This window comes from Liolophura sinensis, chromosome 7 (genome assembly GCF_032854445.1).
Source record: "Liolophura sinensis isolate JHLJ2023 chromosome 7, CUHK_Ljap_v2, whole genome shotgun sequence".
Taxonomy (NCBI): domain Eukaryota; kingdom Metazoa; phylum Mollusca; class Polyplacophora; order Chitonida; family Chitonidae; genus Liolophura; species Liolophura sinensis.
In genome coordinates this window covers 31,733,449-31,745,703 of record NC_088301.1, presented here as the reverse complement: position 1 = coordinate 31,745,703, position 12,255 = coordinate 31,733,449, and the positions used below count along the sequence as shown (strand labels likewise).

General features: G+C 37.4%; 1 protein-coding gene across 4 annotated transcripts in view; it reads left to right on the top strand.

Moving 5' to 3' along the window:
* Positions 1–11,708, top strand: part of LOC135469610 (KN motif and ankyrin repeat domain-containing protein 1-like) — a 47,480-nt gene extending 35,772 nt beyond the window's left edge. For 3 of the 4 annotated variants that reach the window (XM_064748113.1, XM_064748111.1, XM_064748112.1), the window contains 7 exons: positions 270–357; positions 1,003–1,152; positions 2,145–2,357; positions 3,511–3,711; positions 4,247–4,345; positions 6,889–6,935; positions 9,802–11,708. In XM_064748113.1, coding sequence (XP_064604183.1) covers positions 270–357; positions 1,003–1,152; positions 2,145–2,357; positions 3,511–3,711; positions 4,247–4,345; positions 6,889–6,935; positions 9,802–9,823 — 820 coding nt within the window. In that variant the 3' untranslated portion in view covers positions 9,824–11,708. The remainder of the gene's footprint in view (positions 1–269; positions 358–1,002; positions 1,153–2,144; positions 2,358–3,510; positions 3,712–4,246; positions 4,346–6,888; positions 6,936–9,801) is intronic. The other variant, XM_064748115.1, reaches the window with a different exon arrangement.
* Positions 11,709–12,255: the final 547 nt, after the last annotated feature.

Sequence of the window (12,255 nt, the reverse complement as noted above, 5' to 3'; positions counted from 1 at the left end):
CTTCCGTGCGATGTCACTGTAGCAATTAGCCAGGTGTTGGGCTTATACATGTACATAGACTTGTTCCCCAAAGCAACCCCACTCCCCACATCCCCACTCCCCACATCTTCAAATGCCCCTTCACCACCATAACCCAAGTAAATAAATAGTAAAACACCAGTCAAGTAAGTATATAGTAAAACACCAGTCAAGTCAATAAATAGTAAAACAAGAAAATCACAATGGCTTATTATATGTGGAATACTTGAACTGTTTGTCCTGTGTTACAGATATGAGTTGTCATCAGAGATGTCACTGGCTTGTAAAGTATTGGCCAAGTACCTGGAAGACTCTACAACTGTGCAGACTAAAGAGCTGGTAAATGTCTGGTTCAATGAAAATCTAACTGCTTAAAGGAACAAAAGAGAAAAAATGTTCCTCTAAAATTTTGTAGGGAAGCTTTTGCATCCCTACTAAACAGTGGTACTAGAATGTTACTTATATGCTATGGTGCGTAAGATGTGATGGGAAAGTCAGTTTCTTGTGATAAACTAATACTTACCATAGTAACTAGGTAACTTTTTAAGAATTGTCTGGGTCAAAATACGGTAAAGTGACATAACCATTGAAAGAATGGTCAGTTTGTGTATCCTAGTCACTAGCTTGTCTATCCTGGCCATCAGTTTGTGTCTCCTGGCTGCCAGTTTTTCTATCCTGGCCATCAGTTTGTCTCTTCTGGCTGCCAGTTTGTCTGTCCTGGCCATCAGTTTGTCTCTCCTGGCTGACAGTTTTTCTATCCTGGCCATCAGTTTGTCCATCCTGGCTGTCAATTTGTCCTGCCTGCCTGTCAGTTTGTTTTCCCTGGCCATCAGTTTGTCTTTGCTGGCCTTCAGTTTGTCTAGCCTGGCCATCAGTTTGTCTGTCATGGCTGTCTGTTTGTCTAGCCTGGAATTCAGTTTGCCTAAGCTGGCCATCAGTTCGTATGTACTGCCTATCATGAGCTGTGTGTTTTATCATCTGCAGAACGCATGTCTGAACGTGATCCAGGGGGATTGGTTCAAGGCATCCAGTCAGAAGCTCTCCAGCGTTCATATGGTCGAGGATTACCTGTCCTCCTTTAACGAGATCTCCAGACGCCTCCTCGAATACATCATCAACATCGCAGACAACAATGTAAGTTTGATGGAATTATGTAAACATAGGTGATCTTGTTTTGAGCTGGATTGGTTATTTGATGTATTTGTGGTGAATTTAGGCGAAAGAACTTTCTCCAATGGTTATGGAAACTTGTTGATTTAAACATGATGCATGGATTGGGAAACCATTTTCTTTGCATCAGAGCATCATAGCCCATTTCCGCAGATTTTAACATGTGAATGAACAGAAATTTCAGCATATGCTGTAAATGACCTAATAATTCACCTGCTATTATTTTTGGTCCGAAGTTGACTTTTTTACAATAAGACATCATCCTACTGTACCAATAAACCTATAAATGCTTTTCAGGAGGCCTCCGTGGCTCAGTCGGTTAATGCGCTAGCGCAATGTAATGACCCAGAAGCCTCTCACCAATGTAGTTGCTGTGAGTTCAAGCCTAGCTTATGCTGGCTTCTTCTCCGGCCGTCCGTGGGAAGGTCTGCCAGCAACCTGCAGATGGTCGTGGGTTTCCCCCAGGCTCTGCCCAGTTTCCACCCACCATAATGCTGGCTGCTGTCGTATAAGTGAAATATTCTTGAGTACGGCGTAAAATACCGATCAAATAAATAAATGAAATATAAACCCCTTCCCAATATCAAAAACACTCTTAAAATCTGCACCATTAAATGGCCATGGACAAAATTTTAGGTTCTGCCAGAATTTCTCCAACCATGATGTTGGCTGCAGCTGTGTAATGAAATATTCTTTAGTGTGTGTAAATCAACAGTGAAATAAATAAATAAATACAAATTTTAGTCATTTAGTGTCTACCCAGAAAACTGTCAGGCTGCAGCTGCTCTTGTAGACCACTGGGGTACATGTTGTTTGATGGAGGACATTTATGGATGAAAAAGGCAGGAGGGACTGTTAGCCTATTTGAGTTTTCTTATCTTGTTGTTGTTGCTGTTGTAACTCCCCTCATGGGAACATGACAGAGTATAATTTAAAGTGTTGTTTTCCTGTGACAGGGTAACACAGCCCTTCACTACGCTGTGTCTCACTGTAATTTTGAGGTGGTCAGTCTACTGCTGGACACAGGACTGGTCAGTGTGGACAAACAAAACAAGGCAGGCTACTCTGTCATAATGCTGGCAGCCCTCTCAAGTGTACAGACAGGCAAAGATGTCCACGTGGTCAAGCAACTTTTCGATGCCGGAGATGTTAATGCTAAGGCTTCACAGGTAATACGTCAACTGCAGTGATTTTTTTTCATTATTACTATGGTTTTGTACCAGCTTGGTTTTAGTTTCAATTTCAAGACAATTCCCCCTTTAATATAAGTGCATTATTTCAGCTAAACTGTATAGAAAACATTAAAAGATATGCAAGCAATTTTAACAGTTTAATAAGAAAACAATAAAGAAGGACCTCAGTTTCTTGCTAACCATGAAATAAAACTGATAGAGTGGGATACTTTTAAAAAGGCTTCAGCAGCCTAATGGTAAGAGCGTCCACCTAGACCCAGGGTCAAACCCGGGTTGGTTCATACTAAAAAAAATGGTACCTGTCGTTGCCTCGCTTGGCTCTCAGCGTGTAGAGGCTAGAGCAATGAAACAGGACTGGTTTGGCCCGGTGCCAGTATAATGTGATTGGGTTGTGTGTCATGTCTGGTGTCTTCGGCATGATGCTTCAGTGGCGGCAACACTTTAGTGACATGAGTGAGTGAGTGCTTGGGGTTTAATGTCTTTAGTGACATGGGCCCTGTCAGAAGAAGACACAGTATATGTACACACACCTAATGACTCTTCATTGTCATCAGACTGAAAACGTGTTAAGTATGACGTTAAAACCCTAAGCATTCATACATTAATTGCTTCTGCCACTATCTGTTGGAGTATTAGCATTATGTGTATTATATTCTGCTTTAGACTGACAGTCCTGTGTGGGTTGAATGGCATCAGTTTGTAGATGCAAAACATTTTCACAAGTTTTTGACTCACTTGCTGGGATCTTTTATCAAGTGACTGACCTCTTTCATTCAAAAAATGTAAATGGTATACAGTCTAAACTATCTATAAATATTATACGTATAAATACCTGTATGTAATACATCTAGCTATTATATGTTTATACAAATAATATTATGTATAAATATATAATGCATCTACATAATATATTTTTAGATTTACAGTCCTGTGTATCTAAATATTCCACTGTTATATATTTATATTTTTTGAAACAAAGTGGTTTAATAGTAATTGGCAAAGATGCCGGCAAGCGAAATGAAAACTTGCGAAACCCTTTACATTGTGATGACTGAATTTCATTGTCATTAAGATATGTATAATTGCTTATAAATGTAAATGCACTGTCAACTTTGTGTATGTGTTGTAGGCTGGTCAAACTGCACTGATGCTGGCCGTCAGTCACGGGCGTCAAGAGATGGTGCAGATGCTGTTGGAAGCAGGGGCAGAGGTCAATATCCAAGATGATGACGGCTCCACAGCACTCATGTGTGCGTGTGAACATGGCCACACAGAGGTTGTGAAAACCTTGCTGGCTCACCCAGGCTGTGACGCAAACCTCACAGATAATGTAAGTATATTGCCAGTTTGTTACAGGTAATGTAGACATTAACATTACTTTAACATCGACATATGACTTTCAGACAGTCGTTAGCTACTTTAGCTCATTATTTTGTCTTTTATACAATGTCAACTGTTTCATCACACTGGGTAGGTCATATACACGTATTCATGACAAGTGTTGTAACTGTGCACTGTATTTGTTTGAAGGTGAAAGAGATTTTTAATTCACTCTCTCTATGTTTGCACTGGTGATTTTTCTTGAAATTTTCCCTGTATGTGTGTGCAGAAGTTTATTTTTAAGTTTGAAAGAGCTGACTGTGTTTTTTTTAATTTAGCAAATTTGTAAATTGACATGTACATGACCCTAGTATATTAGTAAGTTTCATGGTTTAAAAACTGGAGTCAGCCATTTCAACATAAAAATGCCCATAAAGGATTTTGATTTTCTGTACTTGTAATTGGTTGTGTTTTATTTTCAGTATTGTGGTATTATTATTGTGGTTTTATTTATTTGCTGTTGTTGTTTCTTTGCTATGGCTCAGGATGGCAGCACTGCATTGTCAATAGCGATGGAGGCGGGACATAAAGATGTTGGGGTACAATTATATGCCCACATGAACTTTTCAAAACAATCCTCCCCTGTAAGTACAAGGGTACTGATTGGCACAACTAACACGTGACTAGCTGTTTGATTGCTTTATGAATTTCTTACCGCTAACAAACAATTCATCCCATGTTCGTTACTAGCTTTTTGCTGCTTTGATTATTAACTAAAGACAAGAACTAAAGGTTTTCTGGTCAACATAGCTAATAGCTTTACAGTTTCAGTGTAAGCCAAAACTTGTAAGCAGTTGTAGGTTTAAATCTCAATAGTTTGTCAAATATGCAGGGCAGCAGTTAATAATCTAAAAGTTGGTCCATTGTTTATTTGGGCATGGCTGATTTGATTGATGTTTGAAAGGCCCATTTGGAGATTTGTTTTGAAGGTATGATAATATTCTATTAGAGAATATAACCTCCAACAGCCAAAGTAATATTTCATGACATTCATTTGCCTCTAAAAATGCAGCTACTATAAATACCAGAGTCCAAAAATGTCCTCACATAAAAGAAATGTTCAATATTTTGTTAGAAAGTCAACTGGGACATGCACTAGTTACACGACTACTTGCATGTACATAAAATGCCCTGGCGATAAACGAATATGGTGCCTGCAAGATCCTATGTTACCTTCATGTCTTAATTTTAGCAAATAAAAGAAATTAGCGAAAGTTCAGATTAATTTGTTGCTTTGTGGAGCAAATATCAAGCCTTTAGAACATCACTGTGAGCTCAGTGACAAAAACACAATGACAACGTAATAGATTGTTAATTTGTGAGTCTAGCAAAAATCGCTTGTCCCCCATCTTGATCTGGTGTTTTCCGGTCCTGTCAGCCTGGCATAATTGAAATATGCCACCAGCTAGCTTTTCATGTGACCTTGACACTGCAAATTGAGAAATAGCGTACGCTATCTCCCGTGATCATTTTAGTGATTATAATTTCTGTTAAAGCGATAAATTTAAAGTCTTCTTCGCTGATGTAAATTTTAATAGTCCATTAAATTCTTCTTTCATTGTGAAAGAGAGAAATATTATTTCATTTAAGCACCAAGACCCAGTATCTCCTCACCCATCAAATTTGGTTCTAATTCATGCAAAATTTCATTTAACTTACAGATGAATGTACATGTAGTCTTCTGCTGTGATGTGTTTGATGTAGTTCAGCATGACGAACTATGTAATCAGTAACTGCAATGTTTCTTTTCTTTGTTGTTAAACCAAATAATATTCAAGTGATGCATGCATTAGTATTCGTGCCTTTTATTTATTGATAAACAAATTTTGTCGTAATCTATATTTGTTGTGGTAATTTGTACATGTGGCTGATATATGTTCAAATCGCTTAGTGGTTTTCTTTGACATTTTCTGAACTTGACTTGATACCGTTAAATCCTATATTCATGCACAGGTATTAGTGGAAATGTAAGCGAAACCCTACCCAATTTCCCAATTTTCTCTCTTCATCTCATTTTTTTTTTATTGAACAATTGGTGGTGGTTGGGTATACATGAATAAAGCAGATGTGTTTTGGAAATATTTGCTGGTGTAAATAAAACCTACATATATCCTATGTACATATTGTAAAACAGTGTTATTTGGCTTGTACATATTGTTCTTGAAGCCCATATCTTCTAACATCGTTTTCATCACTGGCTTATATTTGATTTTTTATTGATTCTTTTCTTTTTGGAAAGAAAAAGAACCTCTCTCATTCAACATCTGAAGCCGTCTTTTCATTGTTATTTGAAAGTTTGCTTGAGAATTCTTCATTGTATGGTTTCATAGTCCTGTTCAAATATAAAACTAAGCAAATTTTGCATGTTAAAAGCATTGCTGTCATTTCAAACAAGCAAATTGTCAGTATTCACACTTCAGTCCTGGTGGTAAAATGTTGACTGCTAACCTCTGGGTATTTTTATGACCAAAAGGGTATTGAGATCAAAACCTGTTAAAATTGTGTTGTATCTGAGTTTTGCTATATGACCATATGCTATTTATATAGGTAACTCCAGACCACTAATGTGACCATTATAACTTGGCCAGGCATGAACCTAATTTTCAATCTGTGGTGCCATAAACTGTCTGGGTTTGTGCAAAGAAGTAGTTTAATAGTCAGATGAACAGTCAACATGGTACTGAGGGTTGAGTGGTTTCCTTAAGTTCTTTACTTTGATTGAAGTTCAGTTCTTCACTTTGATTGAAGTTCTTCTCTTTGATTGAAGTTCAGTTCTTCACTTTGACTGAAGTTCAGTTCTTCACTTTGACTGAAGTTCAGTTCTTCACTGTGATTGAAGTTCAGTTCTTCACTTTGACTGAAGTTCAGTTCTTCACTTTGATTGAAGTTCAGTTCTTCGCTGTGATTGAAGTTCAGTTCTTCACTGTGATTGAAGGTCAGTTCTTCACTGTGATTGAAGGTCAGTTCTTCACTTTGACTGAAGTTCAGTTCTTCACTTTGACTGAAGTGTGAGTTACTGGTGATTCTGTGTGAGCACATGGAGAAGTTGGATGTTGTGATGAGCATGGTTCTTTGTTATGGTTCACTCTGGTGTATGAGCATTCTCTCTTCTCTCCTGCGCTTCTAGGGGTTCAGCAGGAAACAGCGCAAGGGCTCCGGATCATCCACCACCAGGTAAAATGGCTGTTGATTGGCTGACAAGTTTAAGCTCATGAGCAAATATATGAGGGAGTTTAGCCAAAAAGCTAATGTTTCTCAGTAGTAGCTGTAGTTTTACAACTGGGTATAATTGCCATGATACCGTATTCATCTACATTTGTGCCTGCGGATTGTTGTTGGTTTCCCTGGGCTCTACCGGGTTTCCTCCCACCATAATGCTGGCTACTGTTGTATAAGTTAAATATTCTTGAGTACGGCGTAAAACACCAATCAAATAAATAAATAAATCCACATTTGTGCAGATTTAGACCGTCTAGCAAGTTCTAACTTTTAGAAATAGCCCACCAAAATTTTTACAAATCAACTTTCTATTTTCATCTTATGTGATAAAGTGGGGTTTTTTTTTAGGCTATCTTAGGGAGATTTCGAAAAAAGGGTGATGAGAAAGGAATTTATAGAAGAAAAAAGTTGTTTTTCAAAGAGTTTCTATATCAGTGTCCAGAATTAAGAATGGGTAAATTTGGTTTCTGTAAGTTCTCTATAAAGCCTTACAATACATCGTTAAATATGACAAAATGGATTAATGACATTCATGAGAAATTGTGCCCAAGACTGCATTTTGTTTTATTTGACTTGTATATGTTTTATTTGAATGTTGCACCAGTGCTACAGATATGATTGTGCAGCATGTTATTGTTAGTATGGCTGATGATTTGGCTTGATCGTTGGATGTGTTAATTTGTTATGTTGTATGGTTTATTCCTCCTTCATTACTGTAGCATATTTAACATTGCCTCTGCATCATTGCTGTGAATGCATGAAAAAACATTTTACACAGAAAGCAAGAATACGTATTACTGCTAAGCTCATTCGTCTAAAGCGCTATTCCTGCCCCAACAGAGGGATGCATGAGCACTGTGGTTGCAGGCTTAAATCCAAATGTTGCTGGCTTTACAGTCCGCAGATTTGTCAGGAAACTGGCAAAGGATAGTGTTTACTCTGTGCATTGGAGTTTCCTTTACCCATAAGCTTGACCACGTTCATATAAGTGAGAATTTTTTGAGTATGTTGTACACCATTAACCTTGAATCAAATAAATGTATTACTATATATATGCCAGATAAATCTGTGGACGGTCATGGATTTTGCCTGGTCTCTGCCCAGTTTCCTCCCACCATATTGCTTGGCACCGTCGTATAAGTGAAATATTCTTGAGTATGGCATAAAACACCGATCAAATAAATAAATAAATAAATATGTGCCAAATTTTATTTTTGACCAAGAGATGAAATTTAAATATATAGGAAAAATCTGTTTTAAGCAAAGTGATTTTCCTGCAGTGATTTTTGCGTGTTTGTGTCCAGCTCCTCTGCAGGATAACCAAAGCTGTAGGTTCAGTCTTATTTAGCATTTGATAAAAAAATATCTTCTTGGTTTCTCATCTGCTCTGTGAACCTATTGAGGTTGCAAAAGTCAGTTGGTACATCCATAACATAAGGGCTGGTAGTTGCATATACTCACCACAAAACACCTGTCTGTTTATTTGGCATCTGGATAGCTGCCGCAGACATTATCATATCTCTAGAAATAAGTATGCAAAGGGAGATTACTTTGTACATGTGCAGCAACATTTTGGGCTGCGTCACTACAAACTCTTTTGCTCTTAATAGCAAAAAAAAAGAAAAGAACAAACACAAAAGCAACACAATGTGCTTTTCAGCTCCCCTGTACGAAGTAAGGTGAGGTGTTATGGAGGGGGGTGGGTGGGTGTTGGTGTCCAGTTAAACTATTTTTTAGCTCCTATATAATGGGTTCTCATACATGGATTGAAGGTTAAGTTTTTTCCTTTTAGCTCCTGTACATGTATGATGGGCTCTCATTCATTCATTGGAGGTTAAACTTTTTTGTTTAGCTTTCTAGTCAAACGTATAGTGTGTAAATTCACATTCTTGGATGGCAGGTTAAGCTTTTTTTTTTAGCTCTTGTATATTGGGCTATCACACATGCATTGAAGGTTAGGCTTTTTTTATCCCAGTTTAAGGTATGGTGTGTAAATGCACATTCTCAGACGGAAGGTTGAGTTTTTTTAGCTCCTTTTTTACATCCCGGATAACGGCAATACGACGATAGAGGGTTATGTTTTGTTTATGACTTCATTCAGTTCTCCTGAAAACACAGATTTCTACAGATCTTTTGTGTTGGCCTACAGTTTCTTATGCAATCACTTATCTAGATAAGCTTTTTGTCTTTCAAGATACTTTACCAGATTTGGAGAGTATAAGAATTTATGTTGGTGTATACCAATTTATCTGGTATACACGGTATCTGTAGAAAGCTGTCCACATCTATGTTAGTACTAGGAGCCTATGACACTGGCCGATGCATGTGCCTTCATATACTGTGATGAAATGGTTACACCGTCTGCACAGACATTGACTGTTAGCAGCTGAGTATTGACTCAGCCAATCAGAGGGCTGCAGTGGCCACCTTTAGTACACAGATAGCCAATCAAGGGAAGCGATTTGCATATCAAAGACCACTCCTGCGAGTTGGTATTCGAACACCCAACAATGAAATTTTTTTACTATCATAGCTCAACATTTGCTCAGCCATTCACAGTGTTGGAATTGTTCACGGATTGCTGCATGCAGTTCACGATTTACATTTCAAAGACCACTGTCTCAGTTTTGTGCACAAACTCCTCACCATGGCACCCTTACCACCACAATACTTTACAATTTCATCTTTATTCTGATTCCATTATCTAGTTGAGTGCTGTAGCAGGTGAGCTGGTGGGATTCTGTGAATGACTTGTTCATGGTGTATTAAAATGTTACTCTTTGTGTTTGCTAATCTGCTGGCTCTATGTTTTCCTTTACAGTATCCCCATCAGCAGGAGGTGATTGATTGGCTGGATGACATGCTATAGCTCACCAAGACTGCAGCTGATTGGTGGAGAACAACAAAGGGGGAGTGTTGTATTTGGTGCCCTTCAGAATGATTGGTGAAGATTAAATGAGCATGTCCTATTTAATGCACATCTTTGTGGCCTTCCTCCAACACTGAATCCAGTGCTTCCACGTAATCAGAGGTATCAATGGAACGAAGAGGACAAACATCTTGAAGAAAAGCTTTCAGTTTTTCACCTATAAGATATAAAATACAAGTATGGTAGTGGTCAGATTTTTGTATAGCAACCTTTTTAGCTTCTTGATGAGTTTAAATCTTCTTTTTGCACATATTCTGGATATCCTTTCATATGTTTGTGTTAATTTATACCCGTTATGATTATGTTATGACCTGAAGGATAGAGGTGTGAATCTTCTCACCGGTGATACAGTGGGGCCATTTCACCAAAACATTTTTGACTTTAAGCACTGTTGGAAATGCTCTTTTTTGGATCTTAGAAATGAAAAATGCAACCTCTTGTTGTGTGTTGTGTTCAGACCAACCTATTTCAAATTGGGAACGCTAGAAACTCCACAATATAGTAAAGTTTTTAGTTCTTACTTAAGTCAAAAATGGTCAAGGTGAATCAGCCTCTGATGCAGGCTTGTTAATTAAAACACATTAAAGCATTTGTATACACATTGCATACGTTTTGTTAATTATTAGTGCTAGGTGATGTTATACAAATACAGAATATGTAGATTCGGTATGACCGCACAGTTACATGTAATTGCGTACAAATTTTTTGTTGATCATTTATTTAAAGTTACATGCATAGGTCTTGGGTTTTGGAAATGTTGAATATGTTTGAAAGGTATTAAGGTTGTCTGTGTAAGCAGCTGGTATCTGAGCTCTGCTGTGGAGCTGTATTAACTCTCAAAATTTCTCACTGCCCACAAAATCCTGCGTGTTTAGCATTATCATCATGTCAGTTTGTTGTATCAGGGTCAGTTAAGTTTTCTTCCAATCTCAGTTATTAAAATCAGATCTTATAGTACTGTTATTACTCAACCATTTCACATGTTTGCCTGGTGTTATCTGAAGTATGTGTTAAGAACATTTCTCTGCCTTCACTGAAAAACTTGCATTTTCTGCAAAGCCGTAATGTTTGCTAACCCATCAAAGCACGGAGTGTTGCCTTAATCACGAGATCAAAGTGGAATATGCAAAAATGTGGCAGAAGGAGGTTATCTCCCTTGGTGTTAACTACATGTGATTAACACGTGTGATGACCTCTCCCTTGGAATAAGGTCAAAGTTGGGTCATTGTTGCACTAAAAAAACAAGGGGAAGAGTTTCACTCTGTAAACTATGGAACCAAGAATATCTTGCTCATGCTGACACATGGTCTTTCTTTGATCAACTTAACAACACACCTGTTTTGGGAGCGGCTGCTAGATTTGACTTTAATACTGAAATAGAATTTTCTATTTTCTAAGTTGACCTGATTGTATTCTGTACCAGTTGTAGCTCATTTGATGTTAAATCTATTATAGAACCAGTATTGTCTGTCTGTAAATACGGATACACCTTCAAGGGATTATTCCAGTTGCCAAGTGAAATGTTGTAAATTGTGTAGAGTTTGTATTCTCATGAGCATGTTTAATATCCTTCCATATCCACTATGAATAGAAATTTATATATTTTATAATAGCGATTTTAAGAATGGTGTTTTTTTTTTTTTTTGTCTCCAGGTAATCATGTAAATGTCCAAGACAATGATTTGCAAACATCTGTCCAAAATTGTCCAAAGTGTAAACTGTCCATTGTGTGATCTGTCCAAATCAGAAATATTAATGTGGTATGTTTCGTATTCTTCATATTGAACAGCATGCTGTGCGAGGGTGGGGTGGGGCTTTCTACTTGTGTAAGCAGGCGTACTTTTCAGAAGTTTTTTTGAATGATGTGTTCAAGGGCCTTTTCATTTTTGTTGGCAGAATCTTAAACTTCTAAAATAAAACATGTCTCTCCTGTAAGACATGTATAACAATATTTCTTGTGCTTTTATAGTGATTTATAATAACTTAACATTTGTTGAATGAACGATCTTCATATGTACTTTTGAAACGTTCATCTTGTGAAAAGCTATGTTGATCTCTGAAATTTATTTTACATTTGTTTCTATGTGTGTTTAATTTAATTTTGGATTATTTAAAGAACACATGTTAATGAGGCTGTTTTCACTGGAGACTAATTAAATCTGTGTTTGTTAAATCTTACTGAACTCCACCTTCATACAGTGTAGCTGGCTTCACGAAACTCTAGAATGTGCGCTTTCGGGGGCCATAATGGATTGCATGTTTTTGATATATTGAAATCTTGAGCCTTTTTTTCAGAATTAATATTGCACACGTGTCCAAGTCTTCCTATTAGATATGAGTGATGTT